The 18,828-nt window shown below is 51.1% G+C and overlaps 2 protein-coding genes across 4 annotated transcripts in view; one reads left to right on the forward strand and one right to left on the reverse strand.

The window, feature by feature from the left end:
* KIF26B (kinesin family member 26B) overlaps positions 1-12,550 on the forward strand; it is a 412,901-nt gene extending 400,351 nt beyond the window's left edge. For both annotated transcript variants that reach the window (XM_082702352.1, XM_082702353.1), the window contains 3 exons: positions 2,063-2,265; positions 2,700-2,850; positions 11,703-12,550. In XM_082702352.1, coding sequence (XP_082558478.1) covers positions 2,063-2,265; positions 2,700-2,850; positions 11,703-11,851 — 503 coding nt within the window. In that variant the 3' untranslated portion in view covers positions 11,852-12,550. The remainder of the gene's footprint in view (positions 1-2,062; positions 2,266-2,699; positions 2,851-11,702) is intronic.
* SMYD3 (SET and MYND domain containing 3) overlaps positions 1-18,828 on the reverse strand; it is a 781,274-nt gene that overhangs the window by 20,914 nt on the left and 741,532 nt on the right. The window lies entirely within an intron of this gene.

Genomic DNA, 18,828 nt, shown 5'->3' on the forward strand with positions numbered 1-18,828 from the left:
GCTGGTGGCCCTGTAGCCATGGAGCAGGTGAGGGGAATTGGCACCAGGAGAGGCCCGGCTGAGGAGACAGGAGTGAGGATAGTGTGAGCTATGGTGCACTCAGCTCCACTCTCCAGGGGCCTCCACAGACACTTCCCCTCCGTGTTCTTGAGCGAAGGGCACATTTTTTACTGAGGCCTTCTGACACAGAGCCCCGCTTGCAGTCTGTGCCTTGACCAAGGTGAGGGGGGCGCAGGGTCCTGCCCCTCCAGCCTGGTCTTTACCATCTGGGGCCCTTCTGTGGGACCCTGGGAAACCACAACCCTCCTGAACTGGCGCTACTGGCTTGTTGGGAAGTCAAAGATGGGGCAGGTCTTTCCAGGGCCCAGGGCATTAAAACACACTGATATTAGTCTCTAAAAATAGCAAGAAAGTGTCTGCCAGAGTCTGCAGGGGCAGGAGTGGGGCAAATCCGTTGGCCTTTCCAGTACTTGCTTGGCCAACCTTCTTGCTACCACCTACCCCCGCCTGCCCCGGAACCCGGGGCACTGTGATGTCAGCGGCATGCTCACGGGTGTGGGGAGGGTAGAATGTTTGCCCCCACTCTCGTCGAGAGCCTCCTACCGACCAGTCCAGTATTTTCTCTCTACCGACCAGTCCAGTATTTTCTCTCTTTCTCCATTCCTCTTTCTTCGAGACTTGTGGTTTTGGGGCTCGGCTGTTGTGCTGGGGTACAGAGCTGCGTGGATCGCGGCCAGCAGGTTCTGTACCCGCCGTTGCCTAGGGCTGCCTCCATCCATAAAGCCGTCCTTGGAGGCCCTCCTGTTGGGCAAGGCTGTCCGAGACCCCGGTGTAGGAAAGCCCCAGGCTCGGGCCCAGAGATGGGTGTGATACTGAGCGCCAGCAGAATCCAATGTCTGCGAGGAGCGGACGAGGATTCGGAGCCCCAGGATGGACGTGGCAGTGGACGTAAGCGCTTTGCAGGTTAGGTGACCTTGTCCCTCTTATTTAGGTGGTTATTAAGAGACATGCTGGCTGTCAGACGCGAGTGGCACATATCGAAGGCAGCTTAAGAGAAGCCGTATTACTCCACAAAGGAAACTCTTAGCTGGATGCCTGGGTTGTGCCAATGTTCCTGGGGATGTCTGAACCTGCGGGGGAGACGGGCAGTTACCGCTTATCGCTTATAACTGCCCAGGGAGATGGGCAGTTATCGCCCTGTTTGTGAACTGTAATGCTTTGGTTGAAAAATGAATTAGAAATAGATCACAAGGAGGGTAACCTTGAACTCTGAGGGTTTTGTAGCACGAGGAACAGCCAAGTGTCATTAAACTTACCTTCTGGGTCCCCTTCCTGGAGACGCGCGTTGGTGGAAAGTGCCTGGGATTAGCCAGAGTGTGGTGTGGCGATAAGTCGGAACTGGAGAGCGGGAGACGCGGCCGGGCTCACCCAGAAGCCAGGCGAGGGGCCGGGTAGCGCGCCACCACCACCGTGTCTCCAATGCTCAGGTCACAGGAGACAACGCAGATAATATAAGGAATGTTGGTGGTCATAGGACCTCCTTTCCCTACGACGATCCACAGTCAGGGGGATTTCTTTTATTACATCTCGATCAGCCCCCGTCTTCTGTGCTCTTGGAGCTCACTGACACGCAGGCTCGAGGGTGGTGGGGAGGGGCGGGCGGCATTGAGGAGGCCTGTCCCCTAACGGGAAAAGAGCAGGAGAGGCGTGCAGCCGGATGGTGACCGAGGCCAACCGCCGAGTCCCGAGTGGGGTCGCACGGTGGAAGCCTGGACAGCGTTCAGACATGGGGAAGGCGCCGCGATCCAGCCTTGGGGGGTGCGGATGGAGCACGTGGATGGGGTGGAGGCCACCGTGGGTCGAGGCATCGGGAGCACAAGCCCGGGGAGCAGGAAAGGCAGGTGAAGGGAGTCACTGTTGAGCACGTGGCCGGGCGGTAGACCGTCCTCGGTCAGGCCTGCCACAGACCTGCCCGTGCGTCCCCGCACACACATCACAAAATACATACTCTTGAAAGACCGATCCTTAAAGAGATAAACTCTGGGCTTCGTTCTGTCCTTAGGTTCTCAGAGACGGAGGCTCATCCCAGCACTGTCCCTCGACACCCCGTCCCCTGCAAGAAAACCCGCCAGCAGCAGCGGGGTACGCTGGGTGGACGGCCCCCTGCGCAGCACCCAGAGGGGCCTCGTGGAACCTTTCGAGATCAAAGTCTATGAAATCGATGACGTGGAGCGGCTGCAGCGGCGACGCGCGGGCGGCAGCAAGGTGAGCCGTCTGGTCCCCACGCAGGGGCAGCCGCCCCTGCACCTGCCCGCACCCCGGGGCTGTGTGCTCAGACCCACGCAGACTTGCCCGCGGGCTTCTGGGGTGCGCAGGAGTTGGTGGCTCTGCCCCAGCCACAGAGCTCTGAGCCTCTCTGTCCAGGTACCCCGAAGGCTCAAAGCCTGGGGAAGCTGCTGGTCCTGGCGGCTTGTCTGGCTCCAGCTTGGAGCCCCAGCCACCTCCTAAATGGAAGAAATGCCCGTGACAGTCGTACCCTGCGGTCGTGTGATTGGGCTTGGGCAGAAGGCACAGACGCGGCCCGGAGGGCCCGGGGCCCTCCCAGCTTCCCCACGAGGGGCGGGAGGCGGCCTGCGTCCAAGCTGGGGCCCCCTCCTCCCTCTCTCCACGCACCTCCATCCTTCTCGTCTGCCGTCTAGGATGTCACGGGCTTCAACGCGAAACTGAAGATTCTGGAACACCGCCAGCAGAGAATCGCGGAGGTCCGGGCCAAGTACGAGTGGCTGATGAAGGAGCTGGAGGTCACCAAGCAGTACTTGATGCTGGACCCCAACAAGTGGCTCAGCGAGTGTAAGGCCCCGGGCTGCTCCCTGTCACCGGGCCCACGGGGGTGGGGGTGCTGTGCAGCTGGTGCCGGGCTCCGGGGGCCCACAGCCTCGCGCTCTGCCGGGAAGATGGGGCGGGGGCGGGCAGCAAAGGCGTAGCCAGGATGCTCTTGCAGGAATTCCTCCCCCGTGTCTCAGTCCCAGGCATCTCAGAACAATCCAGAACAATGTGGCGCTCTCTGACAGATTCAGCTGTGTCATATTATCACAAAACATGAGCTCAATTCAGGTCCCAGCTATTTCACTGATAGCAATGCAGCATTGGAAGACCTAGTCCGAGAATGAAATGCATGACTGCTATTAAAATTCCTTTTCCTCCCTTGTCCGATGCTTGCCAGCCCCCCAGACTCCCTGTGCCTCCCTGCCTTCACCCCTGTCCCCTGCACACCGGTCATGTGGGACGACCACGGCCACATGGACCTGACTGGATGCTGGCTTTCTCACATGCTAGCTGTGGGACCTCGGGGAAGGCGCCTAACCTCTCTGAGCCTTGATTTCCTTGAATGTCAAATAGGGAGACCTAATGGGGCCAGTTTCATAGGGAGTTGTGAGGCGTGAGCGCTGCTGGGCCCGTATGACGGCACGCTCTCTGGTAGCCGCGTTGTTACTGTTATCCCAGAGCTGAGCCAGATGGGAGACGGCTCGCTCACGCCTGCTTCCCCGGCACTGGCGGGGAGAAGACACGAGTGAGGACATCAGCGAAGGTCTGGCCGCGGCACAAGCACGGGGCCCAGGCCTTCCCTCTCTCCCACTCGTGGCTCCTCCGTTCGTGAATCCCAGGCCGTTGGCATCCCGGGGGCCCACGCGGGCAGCCGCCCCTCTTCATTTGCACGGTTTGTGTTCAAGTTTCATTTTTTGAAAACTATGTCGAAGGCAGGCTCGCGAACGGTGTTCACAAAGTCACTTTTTTTCCCGGGATGAGAGCAAGTGTACGCCCCAGCACACGCGCGGGCAAGCTCCCGGGAAGCAGTCGCTTTCTTCACGCCTTCATGTGTGTCAAGAATCAGCGACCGTTTGACACTGATAAAGGGAATGAACAGGAGGCCGCATGGAAGGAGAAACACAGATTGTTCCTTTAAGACGAGATGAAACCCAGAATGGCGGGGGGCGGGGCGGGGACCAACCAATAAGGCTGCACACTGTTCCCAGGTGTGGGTGAGAAGTCGGGTATTGGCAGAGAAATCTAGGTGCTGGCAACCATTTTTACTTTCATTCTTAATTCTGATGCCACCTTTGAGGTGGTCCAGTAACAGCCTGAGGTGGTGAGGTCCTGGTGGGTTCTTTTTTTGATTTTCAAAAATTTTATTGCTCTCTTTATTGAAGTCCAGTTGACACACACGGTTACTCTTTTCAGGCGTACAACATACGGATTCTATACACTAGACTGTACTCACCCCAAGTGCGGCCACCATCCGTCACCACACAAGGCCGTGACAGAACCACTGGCCTTGTTCCCTACACTGCGCCTTCCATCCCTGTGACTTGGTCTGTAGCTGGACGCCTCGGCCCCCGACCCCAGTCCCCTTCCCCCGCTCGGCCCATCCGGCCACCCTCTCCCCCGCTCTGGCAACCAGCGGCAGCTTGTTCTCTCTATTTATGGGTCTGTTTTTGTTTTCTGGTTTGCTCATTTTTCAGTCTCTTCTAAATTCCACATATAAGTAAAACCAAATGCTATTTGTTTTTCACTTAGCATAATGCCCTCTGGGTTCATCTGTGCTGTGACCGTTGGAAAGAGCTTGGTCTTTCTCAGGGCTGAGTAATATTCCCGTGTGTGCGCACGTATACGTGTGTGTGCATATGCACGTGTGCTATGTGTAGAACAGCCAGTGTGACAGGTTTAAGGGGACACCTCCCTGTGGCTTTGATCTGCATTTCCCTGATGTTGAGCTTCTTTTCATGTGTCTGTTGGCTGGCCTGTCTTCCTGGGGGAAAAAAGTCCGTTCAGATCCTCTGCCTATTTTTTTAAACTAGATTATTTGTGGGTTATGGTGTTGAGTTACACAAGCTCTTTATATACCTTGGCTATTAACCCCTTATGAGGTGTATTTGCAAACATTTTCTACCACTCAGTTGCCTTTTTGTTTTGTCACTGGCTTCCTTCACTGAACAGAAGCTTCTTTTGCTCTAGTCTCAGTAGTTTACTTTTTGCTTATGTTTCTCTTGCCTCAGGGGACATACCTAGAAAAATGTTGCTAAGGCCGATGTCCAAGAGATTACCACCTATTTTCTTCTAGGGGTTTTGTGGTTTCAGGTCCCACATTTAGGTCTTTCATCCATTTTGAGTTTATTTTTGTGTGTGGTGTAAGAAAATGGTCCAGTTTCATTCTTTGCATATAGCTGTCCAGTTTTTCCAATGCCATTTTAGGAAGACACACTATCTCTCCGCCGTTGTATGTTTTTGCCTTCTTTGCCATAGACTAATTGACCATATAAGCATGGGTTTATTCCTTTGGCTCCCATCTATTCCGTTGGTCTATCTTTTTTTTTTTTTTTTTTTTAAGATTTTATTTATTTGACAGGCAGAGATCACAAGTAGGCAGAGAGGCAGGCAGATAGAGAGGAGGAAGCAGGCTCCCTGCTAAGCAGAGAGCCTGATGCAGGGCTCAATCCCAGGATCCTGGGATCATGACCCGAGCCGAAAGCAGAGGCTTTAACCCACTGAGCACCCAGGCGGCCCCATTGGTCTATCTTTGAGCCATATCACACTGTTTTGATTACCATAGCTTTGTTGTATAGCTTAAAACCTGGGATTGGGATACCTACAACTTTGTTCTTCTTTCTAAAAGATTGTTTTTGAGGTCCTTTGTGGTGCCATACAAATTTTAGCTCATTTTGTTCGAGTTTTGTGAAATTACTATTGGTATTTTGACAGGGATTGAACTGAACCTGTAGCTTGCTTTAGATAGTATGAACATTTTAATATTAATCTTCCTAATCCATGAGCATGGTATATTTTTCCATTTATGTCATATTTAATTTCTTTCATCAATTATTTTGTAGTCTTCAGAGTATAGATATTCCATCTCCTTGGTTAAGTTTTTTCCTTGGTGTTTTACTCTTTTTGGCGCAATCAGAAATTGTTAATTTGTCTTTCTGCTAGGTCTTTGTTCTTATATAGAACTGCAGCGGATTTCTGTGTATTAATCTCCTATCCTACTACTTTCCTGAGTTCATTCGTTCCTCTTAATTGTTTCTTGGTAGGGTCTTTAGGGTCTTCTACATAAAGTATCATGTCATCTGCACATAGTGACAGTTTTACTTCTTCCTTACCAATCTGGATGCCTTTAATTTCTTTCTGTTGTCTGAATTTTGTGGCTAAGACTTCCAATACTATGTTGGATAAAAATGAGTGGACATCCTTATCTTATTCCTGATCTGAGAAGAAAAGCTCTCAGGTTTTCACCACTGAGGATGATGTTGGCTGTGGGTTTGTCCAAGGGGGCCTTTTTATGTTGAGGTATGTTTCCTCTAAAACCACCCTGAGAGTTTTGATCATGAACAGATGTTGTACTTTTTTAAATGCCTTTTCTGCCACTATTGAAATGATGCCACAGTTTTTATCCTTTGATTCGTTCATGTGGGGTATCATGTTGATTGATTTGTGGATATTGAACCATTTTTGCACCCATGGAATAAATTCCACTTCATCATGGTGAATGATTCTCTTAATATATTGTTGGATGTGGTGTGCTAATATTTTGTTGAAGACTTTTTGTGTTGGTCAGGAATACTGGCCTGTAGTTTTCTCTTTTTTATAGTGTCTTTATCTGGCTATGATATCAAGGTAATGCTGGCCTCATTGTGTGAATTTGGAAGCTTCCTTCCTCTTCTGCTTTTTTGAAGCAGTTTGAGGAGAGTAGGTATTAACTCTTCTTTAAATGTTGGGTAGAATTCACCTGTGAGCCCATCTGGCCCTGGAGTTTTGTTTGTTGGGAGTTTTTGATTTACTGTTTCAATTTTATTATGAGTAATTAGTTCAGATTCTCTGCATCCTCCTGAGTCAGTTTGGAAAATGGTGTATTTCCGGGAATGTATCCATTACTTCTAGGTGGCCCAATTTGTTGGCATATTTTCCATTATAGTCTCTTATAATCCTTTGTATTTCTGTGATATTGGTTAGTACTTCTCTTCTTTCATTTCTAATTTTCTTTACTTAAGTCCTCTTTTTCTTGATGAGTCTGGCTGAACGTTTATCAATTTTGTTTTACTTTCAAAGAACCAGCTCTTGGTTTCATCAGTCTTTTCTATTTTTTTTAATCTCTATTTCATTTATTTCTACTCTGATCTTTATTATTTCCTTTACTAGTTTGGGCTTTTCTTCTTTTCTAGTTCATTTGTGTATACGATTAGATTGTTCCAGATTGTTCTTGTTTCTTGAGGTAGACCTGTATTACTATAAACTTCCCACTTAGAACTACTTTTGCTCTGTCCCAGTGTTGGACCATTTGTTTTCATTTTCATTTGTCTCCATGTATTATTTTTTCATTTCCATCTTGATTTCTTCATTGACACACTGGTTGCTTAGTAGCATGTTATTTAGTGTTTTTTCATGATTGTGGTTTTCAGGGTTGTTTTTTTTTTTTTCCTTGTAATTGATTTTACTTTCATAATACTATGGTTGGAAAAGGTATTCGATATGATTTCACCCTTCTTAAAATTTACTGAGACTTGTTTTTGTTTCTGGACATGTGATCTGTCTTGGAGAATGTCCCATGTGCCCCTGAAAATAATGTGTATTCTGCCATTTTGGGATGGATTGTTCCGTGTGTATCTGAAGTCCATGAGGTCTAATATGTTCTTCAGAGCCACTGTTTCCTTACCAATTTTCTGGTCAGATGATCTACCTGCTGATGTGAGTGAGGTATTAAAGTCTCCTACTATTACTCTGTGACTGTCAATTTCTCCCTTTATATCTGTTAATATTTGCTTTATGTATTTAGGTGCTCTAGTGTTTGGTCCATAGGTATTTACAATTGTTATATCCTCTTGGATCAATTTCTTTATCATTATGTAATGCCCTTATTTGTCTCTTGCTACAGTTACAGTTCTTGTTTCAAAGTTGCTTTTGTTTGAGAGAAGGATTGTCACCCTGGCTTTTTTTTCTTTCTTCTTCTTTTTGCACGGTATATCTTTTCTCATCCCTTCACTTTCGGTCTCTGTATGTCTTTAGGTCTGAAGTGAGTTTCTTATAGGCAGCATATCAGTGGGCCTTGGTTTTTTACCCATTTTATCCCCCTCTGTATTTTGATTGGATCATTTAGACCATTTCCTCTAAAAGTAATTATCAATAGGTACGTACTTACTGCAATTTTTTAATTGTTCCCTGGTTGTTTTTGTAATTCTTCTCCGTTCCTTTCTTCTTCTCTCACTTTTTTTCCCTTGTGATTGATTACTTCCTTTAGTCTTATGCTTGGTTTGGTTTCCTTTGTTTTCATTTCTGTGTATCTATTTGGTTTGTGGTTCATAGGGCACCCTAAATACATAGCAGTCTATATTAAATTGAAGGTCACTTAAGTTTACACACACTCTAAAAGAACTTTTTTATTCTCTCCACATTTTACATATATGTTGTCTGATTTTACATTTTTTTGTGAATCCCTTTAACTGATCGTTAGATATAATTGCTTTTATTACTTCTTTCTTTTAGCCTGCATATGAGCTTTCTTTTTTTTTTTTTTTTTTTTTAAGATTTTATCTATTTATTTGACAGACAGAGATCACAAATAGGCAGAGAGGCAGGCAGAGAGAAAGGGAAGCAGGCTCCCCGCAGAGCAGAGAGCCCGATGCGGGGCTCGATCCCAGGACGCTGAGACCATGACCTGAGCCGAAGGCAGCGGCTTAACCCACTGAGCCACCCAGGCGCCCCTGAGCTTTCTTAACTGATTGATCTCCTACCTTCACTGTATGTTCGCTTTACTCAAGAATTTTTTCCTTTCATAATTCTCTAATAATTAAGGCCTTTTCTACTTAAGTGTCTTTAAACATTTCCTGTGAGGCTCGCTTAGTAGCAATGAACTCCTTTAACTTTTGTTTGAGCAATTCTTTATTTCCTTTCAGTTCTGAATGATAATCTTGCCAAGCAGAGTATTCTTTTTTTTTTTTTTTAAAGATTTTATTTATTTATTTGACAGAGATCACAAGTAGGCAGAGAGGCAGGCAGGGGGTGGGGAAGCATGCTCCCCGCCAAGCACAGAGCCCGATATAGGGCTCAATCCTAGGACCCTGGGATCACAACCTGAGCTGAAGGCAGAGGCTTTAACCCACTGAGCCACCCAGGCGCCTCCAAGTATTCTTTTTTTTTTTTTTTAAAGATTTTATTTATTTATTCGACAGACAGAGATCACAAATAGGCAGAGAGGCAGGCAGAGAGAAAGGGAAGCAGGCTCCCCGCAGAGCAGAGAGCCCGATGCGGGGCTCGATCCCAGGACGCTGAGACCATGACCTGAGCCGAAGGCAGCGGCTTAACCCACTGAGCCACCCAGGCGCCCCTGAGCTTTCTTAACTGATTGATCTCCTACCTTCACTGTATGTTCGCTTTACTCAAGAATTTTTTCCTTTCATAATTCTCTAATAATTAAGGCCTTTTCTACTTAAGTGTCTTTAAACATTTCCTGTGAGGCTCGCTTAGTAGCAATGAACTCCTTTAACTTTTGTTTGAGCAATTCTTTATTTCCTTTCAGTTCTGAATGATAATCTTGCCAAGCAGAGTATTCTTTTTTTTTTTTTTTAAAGATTTTATTTATTTATTTGACAGAGATCACAAGTAGGCAGAGAGGCAGGCAGGGGGTGGGGAAGCATGCTCCCCGCCAAGCACAGAGCCCGATATAGGGCTCAATCCTAGGACCCTGGGATCACAACCTGAGCTGAAGGCAGAGGCTTTAACCCACTGAGCCACCCAGGCGCCTCCAAGTATTCTTTTTTTTTTTTTTTAAAGATTTTATTTATTTATTCGACAGACAGAGATCACAAGTAGGCAGAGAAGCAGGCAGAGAGAGAGAGAAAGGGAAGCAGGCTCCCTGTGGAGCAGAGAGCCCGATGCGGGGCTCGATCCCAGGGCGCTGAGATCATGACCTGAGCCGAAGGCAGCGGCTTAACCCACTGAGCCACCCAGGCGCCCCCAAGTAGAGTATTCTTGATAGTAGGGGTTGTTTGTTTGGTTTTTTCCCCCCATTTTAGCACTTTGAATATATCCTGCCACTCCTTTCTGGTCTGCCAAGTTTTTGCCGAAAGATCAGCTGATGGTCTTATGAGGTTTCTCTTTCAGAGAGAAGAGTTGCTTCTCTCTCGTTTTGCTTTAAAATTTATATTTAATCTTTGACATTTCAATTATTATGTCTTGATGTGGACCTTCTTGGTTCACCTTATTTGAAACTCTCTACACTTTCTTCCCCAAGCTATGGATATTTTCAGTTATTATTTCTTTTAAGTTTTCTGCCTATTTCTCTTTCTCTTCTCCTTCTGGACCCCTATAATTTGAATATTAGTACATTTGATGTTGTCCCCGAGCCCCTGGGCATCCAGAGCTGGTGTGGGCTGGGGCCCAGGGTCCACTGAGACGGTAGGCTGGCCGGGCACCTGGACCCTGCTCTGCTTCTGTGCTGTCGAGCTGGGGCTGAATGTAAACGCTCGAGCTCCCCAGCACTTGTGATCCGGAGAGTCCCAGCTGAGCCCCTCGCTGCGTGGCACAGGGCTGGTTTCTTTCTCCTCTTGTCAGAGATGTTTAACCCATGGCTTCTTTCCTGCGCCCCAGGGCTGACATGTCTTCTGCTGGCCCCTTGACTCGATCCTCCCCCAGAAGCCACCAGTGTCCTGGCCGAGGTGTGTGGGTGGTGCTGTCTCCCTGCAGTGCTATGCCTCCATGTCTCCTGTGGTTCTCTGTGTGCTGCCTCCAGCCTGGGCTGTGCAGAAGGCCTTCAGCCTCCCGTCTTCTAGAGGATTTGCTTGGCCTGTGTGTGCAAGGAGGGAAGTTCAGGGTCCTCCTCAGTCAGTGTCTTGGATCTTGCCTCTGTTTTTTTAAAAACAGACTTAAAGCCCTCAGTCTCCTTCCCAGCTGTCCTCCGCATTGTCTGGGACCCCGAGCAAGTCTCCTCGCTCCTCGGGATCTCAGCCAGGGCACCTGCGGAGGCGGCCTGCGTTACAGCCCCCACGGCGTCCGTGCTCCGGTTCCCGAGCCACGTTCAATACCCCCTCTCGTTGCTGCTTTACTCCTCAGGGCAACTCGAGGCTTGTAATGCAGGCAGAGTAGCCGTTGTGCTTCTCCCTTCGAAGGAACCTGTGCCGGCACTGGGGAGGGTTAGGGTTAGGGTCCCTGCTGGACCCCCGGCCACCATCCTGCAGCCGGTCACCACCGGACAGAGCAGGGGCCTGGGGACGGGAGGGGCTGGCCCCACATCACTGCTCCTTGGGCTCCAAAGGAAACAGACCGTTCTCCGTGCGGGCCTGACCGTGAGGGATGGCCTCTGGGTCCCGAATCTCCGCTTGTCCTCTGAGCGCAAGCAATCTTCGTTATTATGGACTTGGCCTCATCATTTCCCGAAGCACCAGGGCGTGTGTGGAGGCAGGAAGTGCCCAGAGACAGGGTCAGGTTTCTCAGCCCGCTAGGGAACAGACGGAAGTAGACAGAGGTATAAATGTCGCTCAGGTGAGGGCCACCCGCACAAAAGGAGGGGATTCTCTGCATCAGCTGCGGGAGGCAGCAGTCCAGCGCTGTCCCAGGCCTGGGCAATGGGGCCAGGAGTGGGTGGGGCCGCGACGGGGGCGGGGCCTCTCCCAAGCCACGCCTCCACGCGTCTCCATCAGGCCTCTCCTTCTTTGCAGTTGACCTGGAGCAGGTTCTGGAGCTCGATTCCCTGGAGTACCTGGAGGCGCTGGAGTGCGTGACCGAGCGCCTGGAGAGCCGCGTCAACTTCTGCAAGGCCCACCTCATGATGATCACCTGCTTCGACATCACCTCCCGGCGCCGATGAGGACCCGGCCCGGCCTGCCTGCCCCTCCCCTCACTGCCCGGGGACCCCCCCCCCACCCCTGCCCGCCCCCCACACCCGTGCCCGCCCCCCACACCGCCCTAGCCAGCCCCTTGGTGCCCGCGGCTTGGAGACAGCAGAAGGAGGACGAAGGTTGGTGCAAGTCTGCAGCGAGCGCTGAGCGGAAGCAGTTTTTTGTTTTCGGTAGGAAAGATGCAAACACCACACGTGTGGGAAGAGGAAATGTTGGGAAGCCCAAGGGACGTGGAAGCCCCATGAGACTGAAAAAGCACTTTGAGGAACTTTCGAGAACTTGTTGATACGTAAGAACTGCTGGTAAGGGACCCCTCTCTTCTCCGGCTTGGCGAGAAGGGGCGAGGGCACGTGCAGGACTGCTGTCGGAAGCGGACACACAACAACAGATGACCCAGAGCGACTGATTAAGTGCCTTGCAAATCTTTATTATCCACAGTTTATGTTGAGACTTTCTTGTGTACAGATGGTGCTAGTCCAGAGGAAACTACCACCGCCGCCACCACTACGAAAAAGAAAATCAGATGCATTTTTGAAATGTATTTACAGCTCGTTTTCTCTTGGTGTTTTATCCTATTTCTGACTTGCTGTTTCTAAATAAGTAGTGTTTGTAGCTCTATCCCCTAATCAGTATTGCCTCTGAATAAATGTTCACTGTCCTTTACGGTTCTTAACGGTGAGGCCATTCGAACGGAACAGAGACTCGGCACGAGCCAGTGTGTTTCCAAAGACGGCGGGGACAGTGGGTGACACTCCGCACCACCTCTCGCCAGGGGCGCGGGGCCTCGCGGGGCAGGTGCATCAGCTCGAGAGAACGGGAGAGGAGACGGGGCAGCACCTTCCCGGGAGAAGGAGCCTTTATGACCGGGCCTTCCGTGTGCTTTGAGAGAGAGATTTGTTCCAGATGGAGCCTCTCCTTCCCAGTCCTGGCGTGCATACTGGTTGCTTTACCCCCAGACCCAGGTTTTCTTGGCCCTCCAAAAACCTTTCTCATAGTCGTTTTTATTCCAAAGACTGGATTGAAAGCTTGAACCAACTCAATAGAGCCATATTTTTTGTTCTGTGGTTCTGCGACGCTATCAGAAGCTAGGGCTCTTGCCTGGCGTGGAGACCGTCTCACGCTGGTCTGTGCTCAGAGACTGGCAGCAGTCTTGTTTAGAACAAGGAGGGTGCTGGGACCCCACGACGTCTCTGGGGTCCAGAGTGCTGCTCAAATGCAGAATGTCCCCAACCTCCCACGTCCTGAGGCCTCCATCCCAAAAAGAAACAAGGCTGGTCCCCCCCGGCTTGGCCAAGGAAGGCAGGGTTCCTGCTGGGAACCACACCTCCTGGAGAGCCAGAGCCCAGAGTTTCGTGCACGGGCTGTCCCAGGAACATGGGGCTTCGTCCTCAGATGGGGGAGGGGTTCATCCCTGCCTCGACTCCCTTAGGGATTCTCTTACCCACTTTAGTGATGAGACCCCAAGGCACCAAGGGGTCAAGAGATTATCTAATAGCAGCCGTGGAGCTGCAGGGGCCACCTGCCGCCTCCTGCGGCCAGGAGGAGAGGGTGCTGGGGCTCTTCCAGAGTATACTTCGGATCGGCCCTCCAGTGCACCAGGAGATCACCGTGAGATTACCGTAAGCCAGCTTCTCAGTTCGACAGTCCCTGCTACCTAGTGCCTCGGACCCAGACGCACCCCAAGGAATCAGACCTGAGCATGTGTTTGGAGGCACATAGCCCAGCAGAGCTGGCAAGGCAGCCGGTGGAGCTCAGCTGGGTCAGTGCACGGGAGTGGGGGGTCTCATGAGCCTACGGCACGTGGTCCTTGACTGGTCAAAACCGACACCAATGGCCCGATGGCTCGTGCACCTGGAAGCCAGTCTCATGGGTGATCAGTCCAGCTCTGCCTCGTGTCCACCTGCTCCCAGGCAGAGAGACACTTGGAGAAGATGCTCACGTTGGACAACTGAACAGGCTCCAACATGGTGAAAGTCGCTCCAGAATGGACCATGCTCCCCTTAGCTAGACAAGTCACCTGTCACCATGGGAAGTGGGGCGTCCCCCAGCTCCTCAGTCTTCACCCCAGCCGGCAGGGCAAGCACAAGGCTCTGGGCACGTCTCTGCCCTCCCCACACCTGTACGAAAGGGCTTGAACATTATGGAAGCTTCCGAACCCCAAGGAATGCCCATCTTTTGAGTCAGAGTTTGCATCCGTTTTGGTCGCTGCCCTGAAATATACCACTTGATGAAAAGCCTTTAATTTGGGAATTGTCAGAAATGAGTATTCTAGTCTGTGCTGGAAACACCCACTTGAGGGGGAGCCCACGTACTTAGCTTTTCCCCGGCACGTCTCCCCCGGCCCCGAGGTCACCATGCAGCACTGCCTGCCTTCAACGGACCAGCCATGGGGTCCCCAGTGCCTTTTCTGGAGCGAGACCAAATCAAAACATCTACAAAAATTTAAAATCTCAAACTCTGGAAGCTTTCCTACCCCCCAGGCCTGTGTTTCTCCACTGGTTGCAACTTTGTGAGTAGCCAAAGGGTTGACTGAAACCTAAAGCTTTCTTACTGGGTCAGACCGGCTTCTCCAAGATGCTGTGCCATGAGTGTCGCTCAGGAAGTTATCAGCCAACTCCATGCAGAGATTGTCCATTCTGGCTTTTTCTCTCCTTTCTCTCTTTCCTTGAAACCTCACTGAGCTGCAAACATCTTCATGTACCAAGTGTGGCTTACCCATAGGAAGACGTCATGAATTGTGGGCTGTCTCGCTTCCGGGCTCTTCCCAGGGGTTGAGGAAGCAGGCGATGCTCTTTGGGCACAAAGGGAAGCCGGTCTGGCCGACTCTCCCGGGGCAGTCCCAATCACTGTGGAACGCCTCGCCCAATGGCCCGATTTGAGGTGGCACCACAGTTTGGTTCTGGTGACAGATGACCAAGGAGAAGGTCAGAGAACCCGTTTCCATGTCATTATCCACAAACAGAAGGACTGGAAACCTCCTGTGTGAAATTAGCGTCTAAATCTGTAAGCTCCTTGTCTGAGGTCTGCCCAGATAGTTAGTGTGAGCTGAGGCACGAGCTGCACAATACAACTCAGACCCACAACTCAGACCCGCAAGAGGCAAATGGAGATATTGCTTCCCAGGGAGTGAATCCAAGTCACTCTTCACGAGGCCGGTTCGTGCTGTGACCGGGTGATGGTGGGCTTGTCCCGGGCTTGCGGCCCCCACCTGAGAGCTGCAGCCTTGGACCCTGGGGTCCTTGAAGTCCCCCGTCCACCACAGGGAAGCTGTGGCTGACCTCCATCTCTTCCAGCTTTGAAATCAGAACACCCTGCGTGTAGTTTCATCTCCAGTCACTATTCCAAACGTGGGGAGCTTGTGACAGATGCAGAGAGTGGTCTGTGTGGACACCGGCGGTAGTCCTCCAAGGGACCCTGAGCTGGAGCAGGAGTGGAAGCTGGGACAAGAAGCCACGCAGCCCATTGCGGGGAACTCAGCAGGCAAGAAGCTGGCCAGTGGGCCTAAATTAGCCTTACACTTGAAGTCCGCATCCCTGGAAGGTGGCAGTGACCTCACTGTGGCCACAAACGCCATCCGGGCAGGTGCTTCCAGAAATCTGACACACACACAACTTGTGCTCGTTCCTGGACTTCAGTGCAAGAAGCCCTTCTGTGGGCTCCAGATTCTAAAGCTGGTGGCACATCTGGGCTGATCTGTGACCCTTTCCATAGGTGTCCAGGTGGGAAAGCAGGTGACGGACCTGTGCTTCATGGGAGAGAGGCCAGGCTTGAGAGAGCGTGCAGACACCGCGACCTGTGGCCTCGGCCACGGCTGACGTGTAGTGGAGGGTTCCAAAAATTCCATAAAGGATTTTGGGCGATGAAAGAAATGACTAAAGATAAGTCCATTTCATGACTGAAACCAGAAGAAATCATGAGTTGGCTCAGTGTTCCCGCCTTCCAGAAGGTCAGCCCGCTCTGAGCTCATGCTGACAGATTCCCTTGCTTTTAAAGCCATCTCCTTTCAACCTCGAAACCGTGTCAGTAAGAAACAGGTGGAAAGCCTTGTTACAACTAGTTGATGCTGAAAACGTCTGGTTCCGCTGTCCCCAGGCCCTCGGCCTTCTGCGACAGAGGGACGCTGTGCATCACTGCCAACAGAAGACCGGGCCCCACAGAGAACAGCCAGCAGGGCCCACTGGACTCTGTGCCCCGTGAATCCAGGCCATCTGCCCAGCTCCACTGACACTGCCAATAAGTGGCCCAAAGTATTTGGGGGGAGGTGTCACGGAACAGGCTGTGAAAATACCACGTTCTTTTGGATTAGAATCTTTCTCTTCCTCCAGCAAATACCTGTCAACATTTGTGGGTAAGAACTCAATCTGTGTCACTCAGCCATTTCCCTGACACACACACACACACACACACACACACACACACACACACACCATTTTATAATTACAAACTATTTCTTTCCAGATAAAAACCTATATCCAAGCCAGGGGAAGCTCTTGTAACTCAAGCCCACCTTCTCAAAGAAGTTTTCTGTCCATTCTTAGAAGCTGGTTTACCCATCCCTAAACGAATGTGCTCTGCTTTCAGGAGGGCCCCTGCAGAACCGGACGCTGATGTCCTAACACCGGGCACGGAGCAGGCACTCGAGGCGACAGATGGCGTTCACCGCACCCAGTGAACCCACTCTGAACGCCCCGTGTCCAGGCGCATCAGGGTGGGCGCCGAGCTCCCAGCTCGCACACCCGCTCTGTTCCCTGTCCCGCGAACCAGCAGGCCACAGTCTCTCCCGCTCACTGCGGGAAGAAGTATAATTGATTTGTAAGGTCAGGATACCGTCATGTAGCCTCACCTGTGTTTCGTGATTTATTTGTGCATCACGCCTGGCAGCGTGGTCCAAGGCCAGTGCACGGACGCGTGCGCGGGGGCATCTGTGGCTGTTCTCGCCCCTCCCTCTCGTGAGCTCCGCTAATGGAGTCAGGGGTCTGGGAGCGAAAGACAAATCAGTCAGGAGACCAGGGATGAGGGTCCCGTCCTCAAAGAATCAGGCTGCATTCAACATCTAAGCCGTTTCCATAGCGAGTAGCCAATGCGGGAAGTTCCCTGCGTTTTGAATTTGATGACCACGGGCTTGGACACCAGCCTCCACAGGCCTGGATGGGACTTCTGGGAAACTTCTGCAAAAAGCACAGACTGTAGTAGGTCCCCACGGTCCCCTGAGAGCCCCAAGCACCCCTCAGGTGCTACGGAAAAGGGGTCTGGAGAAGCACCTGAGCTCCTGCCCTTGGACTTGTGTTGTACCTATCTGTTCTGGAGAAACGAAAGCACTTTAGTGAGGTTTACAACCTGTAATCCCTATGGCATCTGGTCCCCAACCCGCCCTGGGACCCTGAGAGGCGGGGAGGGGCTGGGGTCCCGCGTCTCACTCGAGAGACAGCTCCCCCTGGAGAAAAAGCCTGGAGCCAGGAGTCAGGAGGCTGGGGCCCAGCCTAGTTCCCTCCCTTGCTATGCAACCCTGGGCTTCCCAGTAGGGAGATCGGAGCTCAGAAGAGCTGCCCTTCTGGGGTCACGTAGAGAGAAAATGGAATCCGTGATGGGGTGCCCTTTGAAGAGATTACAGCTCCGTGTAGGGGTTGGTGATCATCATGTCTCGATGAAGAAGCTTAAGTCAATAGTGGGTGACTGAGGCCCAAGTCCAGAGCTGCTTCCAGGCAGTCCATGACCCCGAATCTGGAATCGTGGGCTCTTCCCATGAACACGTGGCCACACGTCACGCCTACGTACTGGCGTGTACGCACATGTGCACGGGGCGTCAAAGGATGTGTGTGCACAGAAGGTGTGGAGCACGGAGAGAGCACGGGACAGAAAGCCGGAGTGTCAGAGGTCCTACGGCCTTGGGTGCGACACGGAACTTGGGCGGGACTCCCATGTTCGAATCTATAAAATGAGGACCTTGTACTTCATGAGCGTCATGGTTCCTGCGGCTCTAGAAATGTATGTATGTGTTTGTAAATATACTTATCTGTAGAAATGGGCCAGCCTGGAAGTTGGAGACCAGGCCTGCGAAGTCATTCATTTGTGTCACGGACAGTCTATTCACAGACAGGTTCCCAGAATCTCGTTTTAAGTTTCAATGGTCGTAGCTAAGGTCACGGTTTTAAATTCACTGCTTAACTGGATCCAAGATTGGTGCCGTTTTGAAAATCAAGCTCTTAGCTTACAAGGGTTGGCTGTTACAACTTCTTAATAACGTTCATGTGTTAAAGGCTGAAATCCCAGCCACTCTGTACTTGGGCAGGTCCCAACAAGCCTCTTGGCCAGCAGGCTGGGTTTTGCGTCTGGGCCCTCACATTGCTATGTACAAGTTGGCTGTTGGCTTGGTCATGAACAGGCTACCTGGAGAACATTCTGGAAGAGAAAGTTCTAGTTCTCCAAAACAGATGACCTGAATTCATTAAGCTTTGTGCCATTTCTAGGGTGAAGGCGTTGTTTGCTGGCTACGATCTCGGACTTTTTGTGGTATATGAGGTGTAAAATGTTGTCACAAAAGAATCTGGTGTTTAAAAAGAAATTATGGTGGCATTAAATGTTCACTTCTATTCTATTCCGAGTTCTGGATGCCTCTCTGTCCAATGTATTCTTCTGTTCTGAGGGGGACCGGTTCAGGGCAGGGGAGGTGGGTTCTTCTCCCTAGAATAACACCCTGGCTGGGGGCTTCCTCCTGGGCCCTGAGGGACCTCCTGGCCAAGGCCTGTGTCCAGCGAGTGTGGATGCATGGCCAGGGCTGGGTGACTGTGGGGGCCGAGTCTGGAGCCCCAGCACCATGTGGCATCTCTGGGAGTCAGCCACTGGGTTCCCAGGACCCCTGCCCACCAAGGGCAAGCTCTTCCCAACCCGACCACACAGACACTCTCCCCTGAGTGGCCATTCCGGCCCTTTCCAAGAAGTCATACAA

Source organism: Mustela nivalis (assembly GCF_964662115.1).
Source record: "Mustela nivalis genome assembly, chromosome: 16".
Lineage (NCBI taxonomy): Eukaryota > Metazoa > Chordata > Mammalia > Carnivora > Mustelidae > Mustela > Mustela nivalis.